This window comes from Mytilus californianus, unplaced genomic scaffold, assembly GCF_021869535.1.
Source record: "Mytilus californianus isolate M0D057914Y unplaced genomic scaffold, xbMytCali1.0.p SCAF_5, whole genome shotgun sequence".
NCBI lineage: Eukaryota > Metazoa > Mollusca > Bivalvia > Mytilida > Mytilidae > Mytilus > Mytilus californianus.
Window position 1 is genome coordinate 35,035,932 of NW_026262701.1, and position 21,184 is coordinate 35,057,115.

The 21,184-nt window shown below is 31.0% G+C and overlaps 1 protein-coding gene across 7 annotated transcripts in view; it reads left to right on the plus strand.

Moving 5' to 3' along the window:
• Window positions 1–17,091, plus strand: part of LOC127701458 (AMP deaminase 2-like) — a 44,494-nt gene extending 27,403 nt beyond the window's left edge. For 6 of the 7 annotated variants that reach the window (XM_052205325.1, XM_052205321.1, XM_052205323.1 and 3 more), the window contains 10 exons: window positions 288–425; window positions 2,964–3,026; window positions 5,436–5,567; window positions 6,402–6,565; window positions 7,447–7,573; window positions 8,641–8,804; window positions 9,584–9,704; window positions 15,454–15,627; window positions 15,938–16,048; window positions 16,558–17,091. In XM_052205325.1, the coding sequence (XP_052061285.1) occupies window positions 288–425; window positions 2,964–3,026; window positions 5,436–5,567; window positions 6,402–6,565; window positions 7,447–7,573; window positions 8,641–8,804; window positions 9,584–9,704; window positions 15,454–15,627; window positions 15,938–16,048; window positions 16,558–16,752 (1,389 nt within the window). In that variant the 3' untranslated portion in view covers window positions 16,753–17,091. Of the gene's footprint in view, window positions 1–287; window positions 426–2,080; window positions 2,144–2,963; window positions 3,027–5,435; window positions 5,568–6,401; window positions 6,566–7,446; window positions 7,574–8,640; window positions 8,805–9,583; window positions 9,705–15,453; window positions 15,628–15,937; window positions 16,049–16,557 lie in introns of all 7 variants that reach the window. The other variant, XM_052205322.1, reaches the window with a different exon arrangement.
• Window positions 17,092–21,184: the final 4,093 nt, after the last annotated feature.

Sequence of the window (21,184 nt, forward strand, 5' to 3'; positions counted from 1 at the left end):
TTATTTTGACATGTATATTATATATGAGGTATATCAAAATCGTTATTTAATAAAGGAGATGTGGCATGAGTTAATGAAAGATCAATAGTCATCGGCAGGTTAACGCCTTATACAGTAGACTAATGCTTATAAGATTGTGTCATGCTCTAAGTACGCACTAGGTATTTCAGTTTAACTTGCATATACTTAACTGAAAAACCTGAAGGAACTGTTAATGACCAAATCAAATTGGTCATTGTTTGAATGCCTTTTCTACCTGGCATTTATTCATTTTTGTCTATTTTTAGGTTGACACTCACATCCATGCCTCTTCCTGTATGAATCAGAAACATTTGTTAAGATTTATCAAGAAAAAGATGAAGACAGAAGAAAATGAAGTTGTTTGTTTTGATAAAAAGTTGAATAAAGAAATGACCCTGAAAGAGGTAACATCAATATAAATGAAGCAATTACATCTGTCAGTTATGTATTTATTGCAAAGGAAATAAAACCTTTCATGAGAATCAATTGGTGTGGGGTCAGGATATTTAAATTCTTGGAAGTTGAACTGACTCCCATTGAATAAAACAATAGCTATTGTTCCCTGTAGAGTCCATTCAACTGGAACTTAAAATTTCTCTTTGAAAAAAACAATCATTTATTGATTAATTTTTCTGTACCAAGAATTCAACTCCTAGTGATAAAAATACATGTACCATTTACTAAATGATAACACACATTGTCAGAGCAAGAGATAATACATTTGTAATTAAAAATTTAGGCCAATTATAGACCACTGAAGAACATAGAAAATTATGAAAATTACATCCAGAAAAAAATTTATTCTAAATGATAGATTTCATATAAATGTATTTGTTTACACATGAATGCTATTTTTCCAAACACAGATGTGCTCATCTTTGATAAATGTCATACTCACTTGGGTAGTTAAAGGAACTATAATGAAGAGTCCAGTGTGGATCATATTGGTTTAGGGAGGGAGCTCTAAATAATATAATGTATGCCATATTATTCTGTTTTGACAACTTTTAAGCATTTGTATTTAGTAAGAGGCTAAGATACTTCATAAGTATTCCAGTTCTCTCAATTAATGGGGTCATGATATAACTTAGATTTTAAACAAATAAAAATAAAACACATAATATGCCACAGTAGCAAATCAAAGTAAGGGGTTTTTAATGACCTTGACTACCCATGAGGGTCTTGCACGGCTAGTCAAAGTAAGTGATTTTGATTATGAATATATTTCTTTAACAAAGGTTTGGAACACAGTAAGTTTCCACTGTAAAAAAATGTTAGTTTACAATTACATTAGATGATCTCACTAAATCAACAATGATACAGAATAAAGACAATCTCATAACACAATTACATTAGATGATCTCACTAAATCAACAATAGATGATCTCACTAAATCAACAATGATAAAGAATAAAGACAATCTTATAACAAAATTACATTAGATGATCTCACTATATCAACAATGATACAGAATAAAGACAATCTTATAACACAATTACATTAGATGATCTCACTAAATCAACAATGATAAAGAATAAAGACAATCTTATAACATGTATAATTATATAAGGACTATTCTATTCATGTGGATGTTGTAGGGGAGGAAAGAACTTAATTCTACAAAACCAAGATACTTTTGACTAATTTTGGTTACTGTGGATTCATTATTACTCCAGGGATACCAGTTTTTGTGGATTTTGTGAGTACAGGTGAACCACAAATGAAAATGTTCAACGAATTACAAATTTTCTATGGGCTTGTATGCAAAGTTTGGCAAAACCACAAAATCAAATATCCACAAAAATGCAAGTTTTCCTCAATCCATGAAATATTGGTACCCACAAAAATAAATGAATCCACATTTCATCAAATGGACATATACAACCATTAATAACCTGTTTATGTAAAAAATATAAAACTTCCTTTCATTCCCTGCTTCATAGACATACACTTTAATAGAATAATCTTTTATGTAAGACATACCGTCTGAATTCATTTGAATTTCTGTACATTAAGCAAAATCTCCACACTTACTACAATGTTTCAATATGTACCTTAGGTATTTGAAACTCTACAGTTGTCAGCATATGATTTGAACATTGACAGTCTAGACGTACATGCTGTAAGTCTATTGAGAAAAGCATGGATGTTTAGTGTTCAAGTTTTATCATGCATTGAATGTTTATTATAATCACCATGAATTCGTACTGTGAAGATCAGAATGATAAGGGAACACTTGTTAATGAATTACAGTAAACTAGATGTTTAAAGAAAATGTTACATTAATTGTACTGTGTCACAAATCACAATGTCTAGCTTTATATAGGTCACTAGTATCAACACTTCATTCTCTTAGTTTGAGCAAATTAATGACCAATTACACATTACTTTGTGTGCCTTGATTTTAATTGTTTATATATTTTGAAAAAAAGATATTTTCACTCTTAAATCCTTTAAGTAATAATCAGGAATATGCAGAATTTTACAGGAATGTAGTTTAGGATATTTAAAAAAAATATAAAATAAATTTGGGTGGTCACTGGGTAAAATGATGGAATATGTTATTTAATGGAAATAGCCTGAGAAGCTAAAAAAAAATGAAAAAAGATGGCCTATGTGTTCAGCAAACAATTGAATCCCTGGCTGAGGTTCTCAAAGAAAATAACATTTTTATGAAATAAACTTCAAATGTTTCAACTTTTAAAACAATATTTTGTCATGTTTGTATAAATTAAATTTGTTCATCCTAAATGACAGACTTATAAAAATTGGGAAGACCTTGATAGAAGAATACAATGTGAAAGTTTATTTTCATTGGTATTTCTCTTAATTATCTCCCTTTTAGTAAATTATAAATCATTTTTATGTTACATAATGGTTCGTAAAAGAACAAGAATAATAGAGTGGAGAAACTGTTATTTTGTTTTCATTTCTGACCACAGGTTTTTACGAGCATGGATTTGAAGCCCTATGATTTGAATGTAGACATGTTGGATGTGCATGCTGTGAGTATTACCTCCCTTTTTTAACATGTGACATAATAACAGATTAAAATTTTACTTTATATTATGTGTATAATGTATGTGAGTTTTTCTGTGATTTATATTTGAAACATTGACACTATGTAAGTGTCCTTTCTGGTTGATAGTTTTGATCTTATTGATTTTTAGCTCACCTGGTCCAAAGGGCAAGTGTGAGCTTTTCTCATCACTTGGAGTCCATCGTCATCTTTTAATTTTTACAAACATTTTTTTGTTTGAAACTACTAGATCAATTGGACCCATATGTTCTTATAATCCTTCTGGTCAACTAAAATGGACTTAAGCTAAAAATACAACATAGGGGCAAAATGCAAGTATTGTCTATTATCTTGAAAACCGTTATATGAAATCTGAAAGTGGCAGCAATATTCAATAAAATCCATGTAATTGGTAACCATAAAAATATATGAATCCACAATACTATTATTAATAGGATAACTATATTTTGTATAAGGGATCCTTGCAAGGTCTACATTTCTGTCAGACTGGGTTCATCTGACCTTGCTCTCATTTAATGGATCAGTCATCAAGGTTAGGTTTTGTGGTTGGTCTGTTTCTCAGATTCAATTAGCAATAAGTCTTTAGCATTGGTTTTACAGCTGAATAAAAGAAGTCAAGGTACTATCGTCATTTTATTCCACAGTCATCCCTTTTAGCCCATATGTCAGAGGAATACTGATCCTCCGTTACTACCTATAGATTAGACCAACTAGATATATAAAATAAGTAAGTGTGGTTTGATTGCCAATGAGACAACAATCCATCAGAGACCAAATGACATAGGTGTAAGTAACTATAGGTCACTGTACAGCCTTCAATAATGAGCAAAACCCATATTGTATAGTAAGCTATAAAATCCTGCGACATGACAAAATGCAAAACAATTTAAACAAGAAAACCAACAGCCTGATATATATACAAAAAAAACAAATATGATATACAGCAACAAACAACAACCACTGAATGACAGGCTCCTGACTTAATAGGACAGGCACATTCAGAATAGGTAGGGTTAAACATGTTCGTGGGTGCAATTGAACTATTATTTGGTTTTGTATTAGAAATAATAGAAATAAAAGTTAGATATCTCAGACAGAAAACTAGTTATTTTTGTATTACTTTAACTAGATCCTTCATACTGCTAAGACTTACTCATCAAAAGTAAGTTGTGTTGTAGAAAGCATACATGTTTTCTATTGTTTTGATGCTTATTATTAGACACATATATTTAAAGAAAGAGCTGTGTTACTCAGAAATGGATGTATAATTTTACACACTGTAATAAATGTAATCACTGATAGAACTAAGTAGGGAGATATTGGAATTTTGGCAAGGAAATTAAATATATGGCAAGAATTTGTTTCTGTAGAAGTGCAGTAATACTTATTTATACATATTTTATAAGTTCAATTAGGATCATAAGACACGATTGAGCAAAGGTGTTATATCTCGGCATGAAGCTTTATATTTACAAAGGTAAGAGACCTGGATACTTCATATCTTGTATACAGATGACTTTTGGTACGTAGTTTCAGTGTGGCATATGTCTCATTTTCATGGGTCAGCGAATTCGCAAAAAAACTACATAGAAATTATTGTAAAGTGTACATGTCCAAATGATGGGATGCATCTGACCTTGACCTCATTTTCATGGTTCATGTGCAATATTAAGTTTTTTGTCGAGGATGTGACTTCTGTCACAGAAAGCGAGACATAGGGATAGTGATCAATAGATAGATATAAACTTTAAAAAGGAAAAATTATCAGTAGGATAAGATGTACAAAAACGTCAACATGACTGAAATTGTCAGTTTACTCTTAATAAAGTTATTCCCCTTTAATGATGATTTTTACTTAAAATGGCCATTGTTGAAGATGCAGGTGAGTGACACAGGCATTTAAGAGCCTCTAGTTTTGTGTTTTGTATTGTAAAAAATTTTGACTGAAAATGCATGATTTTGTTGTGTGTGCAAATTCTTTCTCATCTTTTAGTGGTTCTCTATGAAACTGACTGTTTTTCTAAGGTAAAAGTTAAGTTTTTCCAATATTTATGATTCTTCTAATTATACTAATAAAAATAATGGATAGCAGGAAGGATGTTCATAAATTTAGATTATTTTTTTTCCCATTACATTTGAAGTTATTAGAATGATTGCATATTTTGTAAAAACATTGCATCACCTTATATATATCAGTTATGACAAAGTACCAACTTAGATATCAGTAAGTCAGGTAAAGCACTTATTCAGAAATATATTAATGTTTATTGTACACTCTAGTATAGAAAAAAAAGAAACCAAAAAAAGTTGTTAATTAAAAAAGGGTAATGTAAAATTATAGATATACCAGTATATTTATATCTTATCATTGCAGGACAGAAACACATTTCACAGGTTTGACAAGTTCAATGCCAAGTACAACCCCATTGGACAAAGTCGACTCAGAGAGATTTTCATTAAAACTGATAATTATATCAATGGAAAATACTTTGGTCAAGTCCTCAAGGTAATTATACAACAGTTGTATTTCATTCTGTCCATTATAAAGTCCCAAATTGACTGACCTGATCCAGTATTATAGCTTATTTTTGTCTATACTTATCTGTCTATTGTTGACTATTGTGTGTTGACCTCAGTTTGTCTTTTGGTTATTTGAGTCATTGGGTTGCTGTCTTGTTTTTTCAATTCAAATATCTTTACATTTGGAGTAGAAAGTATGGCCTGCATTAACTTAAAGTTTTTATATTGGTCAGTGAAATGAAAATAAGGATGTCTAAAAAAAAAATTCACAAATGGCTCTGGTGCATAACCTTTTAATATTTTCAATTGAAATGAGTTAAAGTAAATACATCAATACAACAGCAATGGACAATACTACAAAAAGCAGAAAAGACATAGAGAACATCACATAGTTTTTAACAATGTCTAAAAGGAATGTAGGCAATGTCTATATAGAATTTCCAAATAATATTGACTGTCATAGCCAAACTGACACATGAAAACAGGCAATAGTCAACCATATTTTGTGATTATTTTATCTTATTCAATTATATTAAGCAAATACCAAAATAATCAATAGATGAAGAAGAAAAAAAACACACAAAAACAAAAAACAAAGAAATATTTGTAGAATCAGGGAAATACATTCTTTATGGACATGAATAAAAGGACATGTAAGGACTTTTCAGTCTATTTCTAACATAATTTTAGTCTGGTCCATATTGATCATTCTGTTCAGAATTTATAATTTCAAGAATAAAGGTCATATAAAGTTAAAATTACAGATCCAAAAACTATTAACCAAAGGCCTGTAATAGAATTTGTTCTCCCTTTTTTCTAGGAAGTGATGAGTGATCTGGAGGAGAGTAAATATCAGAATGCTGAGTACAGACTCTCTATTTATGGTAGATCTCGTGATGAGTGGGACAAACTAGCTAAGTGGGCAGTAAGCCACAAAGTGTACTCAAATAATGTACGATGGCTTATCCAGGTGCCAAGATTATAGTAAGTTTAATGAAACACACCATGAGTATGAATTAACCATCCTCCAACTGCTAACAACTAACTTGATTGAGTACTTGATTAGCACACACAAGTAAAGTTTGCTACCATGAATTTGATAGTTGTGGTTAACATAGAAACAATTGGGGAAAATGTCACTAGTTATTAAATAATTTCATTATGATTTAATTGCACTTTATGTGTACTTTTCTGCAGAACTTTGCTTGTTGATAACATGACCTGTGGAGCATTTTACAAAACATTATGTCATATACCCTTAAAAGGTAAAAGAAATTCACTTATTCATGTAAAGCTCAAAATGTCCCGCCACCCCCACCTCACCCAATAAGGTAGAGGTAAGAATCACACACCTCTTATATAACTTTAACCTATAATTTCTTAAGATTGAAAAAATGATACAAATATATCTAAATTGTCTAAATGATTGTCAATTGAAAGTTATTGTGAAAGATATGTAATATAATACAAATATATATAAATTGTGTTAATTATTATAAGTTAATAGTTAGGGCTGTTCCATCAAAACATACATGGTACTCAGGGAAGGTACTTGAAAATGGGTATTATAGATGCAAATTAAAATTTCACTTACATTTCCACTGTGCAAAACACATTGAGATTTGTAAGTGTCTTCCCTGGGTCCCATGTATGTTTTTCTGGAACAGCCCTTACATGTATTGTGAACGATATTTTAGTTAGAAGAATTACTTAAATTATAATCATCCATTTCAGATTTAATTGATAAGAGAAAGAAAATAGTTGTTCTGACAACAAACTTTAAAAATTGGAGGCATCTATAGAACTTATTTTGTTGATTTGAAACTTTTTTGTATATTTAAAAGTGAATAATCTATTCTTTACAGTGATGTATACAAGTCAAATAAATTAGTAAACAGTTTCCAGGATGTACTTGAGAATATTTTCTTGCCATTATTTGAAGTAACAAACGATCCTAGTTCACATCCAGAGTTACATGCTTTCCTCAGATATGTAAGTAAGGATGATAAAAATGTCTATTAGAAATAATTATATCTCTATGAAAGAAGAGGGATAAGATGCCAAGGGCAATCAAATACCATGAAGAAGAAAAACAAGCAACACCATTGCCAATAAAAAAATGACAAAAAGGCATACAACAGTCCATAAAACATTACATCTATGATTTTAAATAACAGAATGGCAAATTTTTTTCACTGTAATCTATCAATGTGTGATATAGTTAATGTATTGAGAAGAGTATTTGGGGTAGATGTGCTGGACATAATTACATAAAAGGAAGATAAAAAACATGCAAACAAAGTGACCTATAGTTGCTTACTTCTGCATCATTTGGTCTGTGGTGGAGAGTTGTCTCATTGGCAATCCTGCCACATCATCTTATTTCTATGAAGGGAGAGTGACAGTGTTGCAAGTATTTATATATGAGGGGGGGGGGGTCATTGTGTTATATAGTTAAGGCATTGGAAAGGGGATATTGGATTCTGAGTAGACGTGCTCGTCATAATTACAAAAAATTGAAAAAGGAAGTTATCTCCCCTTGTATGGCAAATTGAAAAAAAATTCATTCAAACTAAAAATATGATGTATTTGTAAATAAACAGTTGTAAATTTGATAAAACACATCTTTTTTTCCAATTTGATGAAAAGTCTTGAATTACATTCTTCTCTCAAAATTTGCTTTTTTTTAAAAGATCTAGAACAATAGTTGTCTGCTATTTTACAATCAAAGATGGCGGAAGACACCAGATGCATCTTAACCAGTCCATGACTATAGGGATTCAGTTGCACATTGTGCAATCTTTACCCAAATAATAGTATACAAAAAATAGTGCATGATATATGAATCGATATGTTCAAGCCACAATTATTGACAAAGTGAGAAAACTCATTCAAAATACTGCATAGATATGTTACTTTGCCTAATACAATGCAATGTTTAATTTTAAGTTCATAATGCACAATGTAAGCAATCTTTACATTCTTAGTGGTCGTAGAAACTTTTTATTAAGAAGTTATTTATAATTCTTATTTAATGTTACTTTATAATTAATTAACAGGTATCTGGAATTGACTCTGTAGATGATGAATCTAAATCAGAACATATCCAGTTTACTAAGGATACACCTGAACCAGAAGACTGGACTAGTATGGACAATCCTCCATATACATACTACTTATACTTTATGTATGCTAATCTTGCTGTTCTAAACCACTTCAGAAGGTATGGTTTTGATAAATGAATTAAAGACCACAAGTCTAGTATAGATATTGATTTCTGAGTTCATTGTGCACACAAAGAAGGGATGTTCATCTCAACTATTTTTCTGTGTGCTGCATCTTGTTGTATCATGTTTAAAAGCAATGTATAGATCCAGTCTTTTTCATTTTTATATATGAATAAAAGGAGAGGTGGAGTATATGTCATTGAGACAGCAACCAAACAAAACAAAAAAACCTTAGGACATCTAGTGATCAACTGATGGGCTTCAACAATAGACAAATGTCTTAGCAATATATCATGTTCTAAATCTCAAAAGTCGATAGAAAAGTTTTTAATTTTAACAAAAATTTAAAGTTTTTAAATTTAACAAATACTGTAAAAAATCTGCCATGAATACCAATTATTCCTAGTGGACAAAAAACATTAAGTTATAACCTAAGACAATAAACAACTAACATTACCTGACTTGTGGCATGCAAGCTATTACAGTACAGGACGATAGAATAACTTTGTACAGACTTTTAATGCAGAAGAAATTAAAAACATTTTAGGTTTGTTTCAAATTATAAATTAGCAAATTGATGTTCATCTCCCAAAATAACTACAATGATATCCTTTATCCATAATTTTATTTAGCGAAAGAGAAAGATTCGAAGGATGATTCTTAATCTTGTTAGCTTTATAAACAACATTAATGTAATTCCTGCAAGGGGAGTGATACTTTCACAACGAATCACTAAATTATATACAATTTAATCATTAACTTTATTTTTTTGCAGAGAAAGAGGAATGCACACATTTGTCCTGAGACCACATTGTGGTGAGGCAGGAAATGTTACACATCTTGTAGCAGGATTTCTATTTGCTGAAAATATTGCCCATGGCTTAGTACTAAGAAAGGTATGGATTTTTAGCTATTCTAGACCAAGGGTTCATGGGAGCTATTGCCAACACTTGGCATCCATCGTCGTGGTAAAATTTCTTCTCTAAAACCTCTAGGCTAATTTAAACTGAGGTTGGCCTGAATCATCTCTAGAGAGTCTATAATCATTTTCATTATCCAAGATGATCAACCAATATGGCCTCCATGGCTAAAAATGGAACATAAATTTAGGACTGACTAGGACACATATATTCTTGTGTTGATTTGGATAAAATTTCAGAGTGCATTTTTTTCTTTCCAGTGCATTCCTACATGGAACTTTTTCTATAAAGGTGAAATATTCCCTCAATTGCATATCTTTGAATGTTTATAAAAGCAGTGGTTCTCTTTAATTTTGCTTATATCATTCAGATATAATATAATTTATTTTATTAAAGTGTCACCATCCATTACAGTATCTATATATAAATACATAAAAGTCATAAGAACCCAACATTTAGTAAAAGGATGCCAGCCGAAAACAACTTGGTCCGAGTACACAGTTATTTCGTAGTGCATTTCTTTTAGACAATAAATGAAAATAAAAAAAATCCCACCTGCGCTTTCTCAATAATATTTTTACAGTGTGTTGTACTACTTTTGGGACAAATCATATCAAAATTATAGAAAACTTCATCGGCTCTAACTCAAAATATGGACAATTCTATGTTAAGGGGGTCTTGAAATCTTTTGACAGCTTCCGAAGTGCTAATTTTTAACCTTTTTCAGCTGGACCAAATCACTACTTAACTTTACAATTCATGACCCAATTTTTTTTACAGTGTAATTTCATCCCCCTACTTGCTATTTGAGGCATAAAACATGAAGGAATACATTTGGAAGGGGTACTAAAAAAATTGGCAAGCAACACACTGTCCACACTAGGGACTTTATTCGTGGACAACGAAAATCAAAGGACGATAACTGTGTACTCGGACCTAATAGGATAGAAAAATTTGACCAATCTTAATAAAACTTGGTATGACTAAAGCTTAATAAATTATGAGACTGCTGACAAAGTTTCATGGCAATAGGATATATATTATAGACAATATGATAAATTCTATATTCAACTTCGCGTGTTAAATTTTGACGTTTAAATTGAAAAATTTCAACTATCAACATTTGGGGCTTTAAAAATCAAAATATTGCAAAAAATTACATTTTAAAGGCCTTAATATATGACATATTATCTATTTAAAGCAATAGAATACTCATTTGATTTATCAGACTTATCACAATTATTTAAAAGTCAAATTTATATGAGCCTGTGCCAAAAAATGGAGGTTTTCCAATGAAGGGGGGCCTTACATGAAGATGTATTATTTTCCAGCAATTTTAAATTTGTGGAGTTTTTTGGTTATAAATAATCCTTACATATGTATTAAATGTACTTTAAATGGAAAGAAAAATTACAAATAGCATACCATATTAGTATAAAAGGGTCTTAAGCCAAGTAAGACTGAAAATAATTTAGGGTCAATTTAGGCCGTAGCACATATTTACATTTAAAAATGCATACTGAAGCTATAGGAAATAAAAATTTGTGTCTTTTTTATAATTTCTATACTCAAGTTACATGATACAATAAATCTGAGCATAAAAGGACTCTTGCATTCAACTTTTTTTGCAGACAGTATGGTCTGATACAAAGATTTTTCACTTTTTAGTGAAAAACTTGCATGCAATTTTAGCCTCAGCAGGCTTATATTTGAACCACTTGCTATTTAACATAAGAAAAGAAAGATACTATGTGAAATGAAACAGGTACAAAAGACATTGTGAAGTGCTTTTAATACAAATTAAGTGAAATCTTTATTATGGACTTCAACTTTTATGTACCTAGGTCCTCACATTTAACTTGATCCAAACAGGCCGTTACACGAGGGTCATTTATACAACACATTTTGCACATATTGTCTGAGATAATCTTATTTTCTGTAGATTCAGAGTTCTCAAATGAGTAATACAACTGGGTTAAAGCATAGAAACACAAATATTGACACAGGAAAACCTGTCACATAGAAAGTCAGAATGCCACTTATGCATCAAAATTGAAAAAGCTTTGAGATGCTTATTTTGACCATATAATGCCAAAATGGATAATTTTTGCAGAATTTCTATCAAATAAAAGTTTAAATCCTTTAGTTTCATGCTATCTGACAAATTGACACCATTAAATCATTCAGGGAAGTTGCCAAAGTACAGATTCTATATTTACTGATTTCGCCTCTTAGGTCCGAGTACACAGTTATTTCGTAGTGCATTTCTTTTAGACAATAAATGAAAATAAAAAAAATCCCACCTGCGCTTTCTCAATAATATTTTTACAGTGTGTTGTACTACTTTTGGGACAAATCATATCAAAATTATAGAAAACTTCATCGGCTCTAACTCAAAATATGGACAATTCTATGTTAAGGGGGTCTTGAAATCTTTTGACAGCTTCCGAAGTGCTAATTTTTAACCTTTTTCAGCTGGACCAAATCACTACTTAACTTTACAATTCATGACCCAAATTTTTTTACAGTGTAATTTCATCCCCCTACTTGCTATTTGAGGCATAAAACATGAAGGAATACATTTGGAAGGGGTACTAAAAAAATTGGCAAGCAACACACTGTCCACACTAGGGACTTTATTCGTGGACAACGAAAATCAAAGGACGATAACTGTGTACTCGGACCACTTATGAGACATTCATATGGTGTTTTATACACATTGTACTACAGATTCATTATACGACCGCAAAAATTGAAAATTTTTTGGTCGTATATTGGTATGACGTTGGCGTCGTCGTCGTCGTCGTCGTCGTCGTCGTCGTCCGGCGTCGTCTGGCGTCGTCCGAAGACACATTGGTTTTCGCACTCTAACTTTAGTTTAAGTGAATGGATCTCCATGAAATTTTACCATAAGGTTCAATACCATGAAAGGAAGGTTGGGATTGATTTTGGGGGTTATGGTACCAACAGTTAAGGAATTAGGGGCCAAAAAGGGGCCAAAAATAAGCATTTTTGTAACTTCCAGACAATAACTTGTGTGTATGTGTATGGATCTCTCTGACATTGTACCACAAGGTTCCATATCACAAAGGGAAGGCTGTAATTGATTTTGGGGGTAATTGCCTCAAAATTTTAGGAATTAGGGGCCAAAAAAGGGGCAAAAAACAAGCATTTTTCTAGTTTCATGACAATAACTTGTGTGTAAGTGCTTGGATATTTCTGAAATTGTACTACAAGGTTCCATATCACAAAGGGAAAGCTGGAATTGAGTTTGGGGGTAATTGCCCGAAACGTTTAGGAATTGGGGGCCAAAAAGGGGCCAAAAATAAGCATTTTTCTAGTTTCCAGACAATAACTTGTGTTCAAGTGTATGGATCTCTCTGAAATTGTACTGCAAGGTACCATACCACAAAGGGAAGGCTGAGATTGAGTTTGGGGTGATGAATCATAAGGGGGTTCAAAAAATTTTGGGGGGGGATTTCTTTTTTTCTTTTTTTCCTTTTTTTTTTTCTTTTAAAATTTTCCATTTTAAGTTGGTTATTTCTGATTTATATTTAAAAGCAAATAATAATGATATGGTAGGAGATACACACCAAACAGGATGTGTAAATTATTATATTATAAGTATTGTGCAATAGCAAGAAATTTTCAATTGCACAGTATTGCACAATAGCAAAAAAATCTTCAATTGCACAGTATTGCGCAATAGCAAGAAATCTTCAATTGCACAGTATTGCGCAATAGCAAGAAATATCCAATAGCACAATATTGCGCAATAGCAAGAAATTGTCAATTGTACAGTATTGCGCAATAGCAAGAAATAATCAATTGCACAGTATTGTGCAAAAGAAGATACTTCCTATAAATTGCTTATTTCTTGATCAATTTCAATAGGGTTTTATTCTTGAATTCTTGGGGTTCTTTAATATGCTGAATCTAACCGTGTATTAAGTTTTTGGATTTTGGGCCCCGTTTTTAAATTGGTCCACATTGAGGTCCAAAGGGTCCAAAATTTTACTTTGTTTGATTTCATCAAAAATTGAATTATTGGGGTTCTTTGATATGCCGAATCTAACCGTGTATTTAGATTCTTAATTTTTGGTTCTGTTTTCAAATTGGTCTACATAAAGGTCCAAAGGGTCCAAAATTAAACTTAGTTTGATTTCAACAAAAATTGAATATATGGGGTTCTTTGATATGCTGAATCTAACCATGTATTTAGATTTTTGATTATGGGCCCAGTTTTCGAGTTGGTCCAAATCGGGGTCCAAAATTAAACTTTGTTTGATTTCAACAAAAATTGAATATATGGGGTTCTTTGATATGCTGAATCTAACCATGTATTTAGATTTTTGATTATGGGCCCAGTTTTCAAGTTGGTCCAAATCGGGGTCCAAAATTAAACTTTGTTTGATTTCAACAAAAATTGAATATATGGGGTTCTTTGATATGCTGAATCTAACCATGTATTTAGATTTTTGATTATGGGCCCAGTTTTCAAGTTGGTCCAAATCGGGGTCCAAAATTAAACTTTGTTTGATTTCAACAAAAATTGAATATATGGGGTTCTTTGATATGCTGAATCTAACCATGTATTTAGATTTTTGATTATGGGCCCAGTTTTCAAGTTGGTCCAAATCGGGGTCCAAAATTAAACTTTGTTTGATTTCAACAAAAATTGAATATATGGGGTTCTGTAATATGCTGAATCTAACCGTGTATTAAGTTTTTGGATTTTGGGCCCCGTTTTTAAATTGGTCCACATTGAAGTCCAAAGGGTCCAAAATTTAACTTTGTTTGATTTCATCAAAAATTGAATTATTGGGGTTCTTTGATATGCCGAATCTAACCGTGTATTTAGATTCTTAATTTTTGGTTCTGTTTTCAAATTGGTCTTCATAAAGGTCCAAAGGGTCCAAAATTAAACTTAGTTTGATTTTAACAAAAATTGAATTTTTAGGGTTCTTTGATATGCTGAATCTAAACATGTATTTAGATTTTTGATTATGGGCCCAGTTTTCAAGTTGGTCCAAATCGGGGTCCAAAATTAAACTTTGTTTGATTTCAACAAAAATTGAATATATGGGGTTCTTTGATATGCTGAATCTAACCATGTATTTAGATTTTTGATTTTTGGGCCCTGTTATCATTTTTGTCCACATTGAGATCAAAAGGGTCCAAAATTAAACTTTGTTTGATTTCATCAAAAATTGAATTCTTGGGGTTCTTTGATATGCTGAATCTAACCATGTATTTAGATTTTGGATATTGGACCATAATAGGTGAATGTCCAATTTAAAATTTTTAAGTTCTTAGACCACATTCATTCTGTGTCAGAAACCTATGCTGTGTCAAATATTTAATCACAATCCAAATTCAGAGCTGTATCAAGCTTGAATGTTGTGTCCATACTTGCCCCAACTGTTCAGGGTTCGACCTCTGCGGTCGTATCAAGCTGCGCCCTGCGGAGCATTTTATTTTATTACTTGGGATACTAATTTTTGATGATTTGTTGGGTATAGGTGAACCATGAATTTTGGTGTGCAAAAAAATAGACATCTTTGTAGAATTTGTCTCAACCACAAGTTTAAACATCCACATAAACAAAATTTTCTCAATCCACAAAAATTGGTAACCATGAAAATAAACTAATCCATCAGATTTCAGTAAACATGGAATTTAGATACTGCTTGAAAATAAGATATGGATATAAATTCTTTTGTAGGTTCCTGTACTCCAGTATCTGTACTATATGTCTCAGATAGGGATAGCTATGTCACCGCTCAGCAATAACTCACTATTCCTCAACTATCAGCGTAACCCACTGCCAGAATACTTCAACAGAGGGCTGAATGTATCCCTGTCTACAGATGATCCACTGCAGTTCCATTTCACTAAGGTAAATCAAATTATGTAGCATGATTATGTCTGTATAGAATTTAACTCCAACGCAAAGATTTGAGATTTTCCAAAATTTTCAGCATTGGACATCATTTATTTTCGTGAGATGTCTTAGCTTTCGAAGCTTTTTCTGTTGTTTTAGGTTCTGATTTGTTGTTGTATTTGAAGAGAGTTCATTTAAAAATATTCAGGTTAATTTTGTACCTTCAAGTTGGAATATGATATATAGTGTGTCATTTTTTAAAAATGTTTTTGGTATTAAAAAAGTACAGTTTGTCCAAGCTGCAAATAATTTTCTTCTATAATAGGAACCATTGATGGAGGAGTATAGTATTGCTGCCCAGGTATGGAAACTAAGTACTTGTGATATGTGTGAGATCGCCAGGAACAGTGTTCTACAGAGTGGATTTGAACATGAGGTAAATTAATAATCACCAGGCTGTATAGGAATCATTTTAGAGCTGAATTTGTGCTTTTCTCTTTCTGTCTAAAAAAATATAAGCTACCACTTGACTTTTGAAAAAAAATAATATTGTGTGGCATAGAAGCTACCACTCAATTTAAGTAAAACATTAAATCATTAAAACAGTAATAAAAGAAAAGTTTCAATCTAAATTTTGTTTAAATAATATTTTGCAGTACTGTAAATACGAAGTTATTGCGATGTTTTAAATAAAGCAATAAGTGATTGGGTGAGTATCGAAATAATATGAACTAGCATTCTGATATCTGATATATATATATCTGCATGCAGATTCCCCTGAAATTGCAATAACTGATCTTTCATTTTTATCCATTCTTCAAAAATTGCAATGATAAATGATTGGAATAATTTCCGAATTTACATAGTTTAATTTTCAATATTAATTTTGAGAGAGAACAAATTCCTAGATTTACCTGATACATTCATTTCCTATTGTTTTTTAAGGTAAAACAGAACTGGCTTGGACTGAATTACACCAAAGAAGGGGTAGCAGGAAATGATGTGACGAGAACAAATGTTTCCAGTATCCGTGTGGCATATAGATATGAATCACTAGTGGATGAGCTCCGCTGTATCTCAAGTGGTGTAAAGTCATATGATAAATCTCGAAAATCTGAAAACTCTTTGTCATCCTCCTAGACTTTCATATAGACTTTCGGGTCTTTTGAGAAGAAGAATTTGTTTTCTTTTTGTTATCGTCTGCTTCCATCCACAGCTTCTTTACAATTCTAAAAAGATTCGATCAAACTTGAACAAATCTTTAAGAGTGTTATATTGCACAACCTAATGTTTTCTAATATCTTTTATATTTTAGTGTTTCCTTTAGCCAAAACATGGACTTTTGCATAGTTCATATGTGGTATGCATACCATATCTACAAGGTGGTTTGTAACTATTAAATTTCATCTGTTGTTAAAACTGTTTTTGAGGATTGGCATGGCCAAGCAGGAATGTCTACATGGCTCATACGAGTTATATGCACTTATTTTATTTGTAGGAAGGGATGTATTTCACTGCCAATCTTTTCTCAATGATTTTAGGGGTTTCCTAGCCAAAACAAGGACTGTCATTAGTCACACTGAAGTGTGTCATTTAATAAAATCTGTGGCAGGAGGCTCATAAGATTATTAATGTTGCCAGTGACAATGGACAAACATTGTTTTGTGTTTGTGACATTAGTGGCTTCTTGTAAGTTTTATATGCCATAAAAGTGTGTTTGACTTGGCTGCTTTTAGACAGCATTACTTGATAATGGTTAACAGTAAGGCTTTGCTCATGGATTGAATATCAATATAAAGCTTTTTTTAAACCCTCAGTTATGTTTAGTATATACATGGAGGAAAACTAAATATTGAACTCATTCAGCTAATTTTTTTTGCTATCTTTGTTTAAATATCACGCATGTATTTTCTTAGTATTTGTTGATGCAATCATTTTTTGTTTTGTAGAATGTAAGTAATAAAATTGTTATAGTATTGAGAATGACATGTTATTTCCATAAGTTTTACATTTTAATTACTTCTTTTTATGTATACAGAATTTTCTGTTGTATTGTTGAACCAAAGAATGTTAAGTGTATAACTATATAGTTACTGCCATGCACCCTTTAAATTGATAAAATGAAAAAAGAGCTAAGCTTTTTTAACTTTGAATTATTTCATTTTTATGAAATTTTACCATACTTTTTGTCAAGTGTCATATAAAGATGAATGAATTTTAATCTAATCTAAAAATTCAAAGACAACAAGACTTTATGTGTTCAGATTTCCTATTGTTTAAAACAAAAATAAGAAAATGATTTGTATTTTAATAAAAAGAAAAAAGAAAAATTATTGGTTTTACATTAAACATCCAGGTCATTTTGGGTGATCATGATAGGTTAATTATTGTCTTAATACCTTACAGTGCTAAATTTTCTATTTGTAAACTGTGATATAAGTAAAAGATCTCACTTATATATTATCAGTGTATACCAAATTTGTTGACTAGTAAATGTTTTGTGTAAATGTACATATACTATGTGAATTTTAGTTGACAATGTCATAAATAGGTGTTGTGAAAGTGAAGTGGTATCTTGTAATGAACTGATTTTTTTAAGAGAATCATAAAACATTTGTAACTAACTTAGATGAAATGTGTTCACTACATATATACAAACTTTTGGATAAAACGGGTTTTCTACATTGATACAAACTTTTATTCTTTCATGTTATTTTATTTTAATCTCTAATTCAACATGGTGCAAGCTCATCAGATATTTACAGCTTTAACAAATAGTTTTAAAAAGATGACATTTCTAAATCACGAGTATAGCTTTAAAATGGCATTATTGAACACTATTTATAGATAGTTATGAGGTGCTTTTTTCTTTACTGCCATCGGTGAATAGTGTTAAGTATTGTTTTGTTTTTTATATAAAATAACATATAATGTATATTCAGAAATTATTGCGTGCATTTATTATTGCGATTTTTGACAAATGGACAAAAATGTGTGTATAATTATTGCAATTTCAGAAAAATAGGCATACAGATATATGCATCAGTTTATCAGAATGTGAGTTCTTATTATTTGGATACTCACACAGTCGCATTATTCACATTAATAAAGACCTTGCAATAATTTCTGAATTTACATCAGTTCAAACAGCACTGCCTATCAGTTGTTATTGTAAATGTATTGTATTGTAATTTATAAAACGAGATAAAAGTTAATAGGATGCTGCAAAAATATATTTTACTGTATATAATGCACGAAAAAAAAATATACATATAGTTATTTAGACAGTTATCCTTTAATAAAGTAAGTTATTCCATTTAAATATATCTCCTACCCAAGAAAGACAGACAAATCCTTTGTCAGCTTTTTTCATTGTTCTATTATTATAAATAACATTCCACTAAAAAAGTAGATTTAGATACAGTGAAAATACATATTTTTATCCTGGATAATTTTGTGTCATTATTGTGTTATTATCAAAACTAGATTTTAATGCAATATGACATGTATTGTAAATTTGAGATTTGAAGGTGGGAACATTTCTAATATGAAAATGTTATTCCTTGAAATGCATGTTTTGATTATTGCAATGTTCATTCTTTTGTTTATTCTGTATTAATCAAACATTGCATTTAAGGGGGATGTATTTCTGAATTTCCAGGAATTAAAAACCATTTAAGTAGAGATATTTTACAACATAAAACAGTATCTACGATAACAATTGTGTATAACTACTATTTTTTAAAGTTCTATATTCTTCTTATAAAGTAAATTGAGTTAAAAAGTCAGAACAATTAGGTGGCGAAAAGGTATCTAACTTGAAGATATTTAAATAATCACTGCTACTCACATAATGCCTGTGGGAATAACAATATTTGTTAAAGTGGGTGTTTTCCATACAAACCCTACAATATAGGCATTATGTATTATATATTTTTTCACTAAATAAATATGCTTCTTGTTCATTTGTAAAAGAGTAGAGCTTATAACTTAAAAAAGTATTGTGAAAATGGGAGGAAGTCCAGAAACATATTGCTGTTATACCACATAATGATTGTTAAAGGAGAAGTATATTCTGAAGCATAAATTTGTTTGTTGACAGATAAAGATAATTTATAGAATTATTATTATTGTTTTGATGTTTTCTGTGATTCAATTAAAGTGCAATTTTGGTCAATAAAGATGCCAAAGATTCTAATGAGTTCATTATATGTACTTATATACCCATATGAAGTTACTTTGTTTCAGAAGGATAGTTTGTTCTTATCAAGAAACAAGCAGAAAAACCAAGTTTCGATGAAATGTGCTTCAATACATAAAATGACCTGTGTATGGTTAATATTATTTTCCTGATTAAAAAGCAAACTACTCAGTTTGTTAATCATGTGATAGTAATCATGTGTTGTTGTCAATTGAGGTTTTACTGTACAAATTTCTATTTTTAAAGGTTTTAGGCAAAAACAATACTACTCCATTTATTAGACTGAAATATCAGAAAATTTCATGTTAATGCACACGTTAAAGTACAGTTATTCTGACACCTGTGAAAACCTTAAAATATGCATTATCTATAACTTAACTCATTTCTTATGGAAAGCTTCAAAAAATAAGGACAATTTTTTGGTTATACCTCCAAATATATATTTTTCAATATCCTGAAACATAGCCTTAAACCTAGATTCCACCGGTTATCTCACAAGATAATGTAATCTGAGCCTTGAAAAACACAATACAACAGGTCTACCACAACAAATAACAAGTTGATCAACCAAACATTGCATGCAGTGGTTAACAGTATATATCTTTATAATCAGCACTATATGGAAAATTTATATCTTGCTTTTAAAGTATAGATACAGTCGTGTTTAAATTTAATTTAACTTTGTCAGTCATTGTACTAATATTAACGTTAAAGGTACAAATTCAGGTTACTGCATCACATGCACATTTCGACAATTGATGACTACAGTGATGCTCGATGCCAACATATTTGGAAATCCAGAACAGAAATTTTGAAGAGCTGTAAAATCAAAAATGAAACAAACACATAGCCAAAACTGGAAAAAAAATGACCATATGCTTGAGGGAGATACATTCCTTAATTTTAAATGATTTCCGAAATTGTATAACAGCCAATTTATACAATCTGGTTCCACCCTGTGTACAGAGCACAACTGTATATCCCTTGAGAAATAGCAATGATATCGTTTTCCCTTTTTATACCCCACGCAACGAGTTGCGGAGGGTATAATGTTTTTGACCCGTCCGTCTGTCCGTCCGTCAGTCCGTCAGTCCTGTTTCTTGTCATCGCAACTCCTCTCAAACCACACAACAGAATTTCACGAAACCTTTTTAGATAATAAGGACATACTATGTAGTTGTGCATATCGACAGGAAATTACGATTCAATTCTTTTTCTAGGAGTTGCGCCCGTTTGAACTTATTTACTTTAATTTACTACTGCAACAGTTTGTTATCGCAACTCCTCTCAAACCACACAACAGAATTTCATGAAACCTTTTCAGATAATAAGGACATACTACGTAGATGTGCATATCGACAGGAAATTACG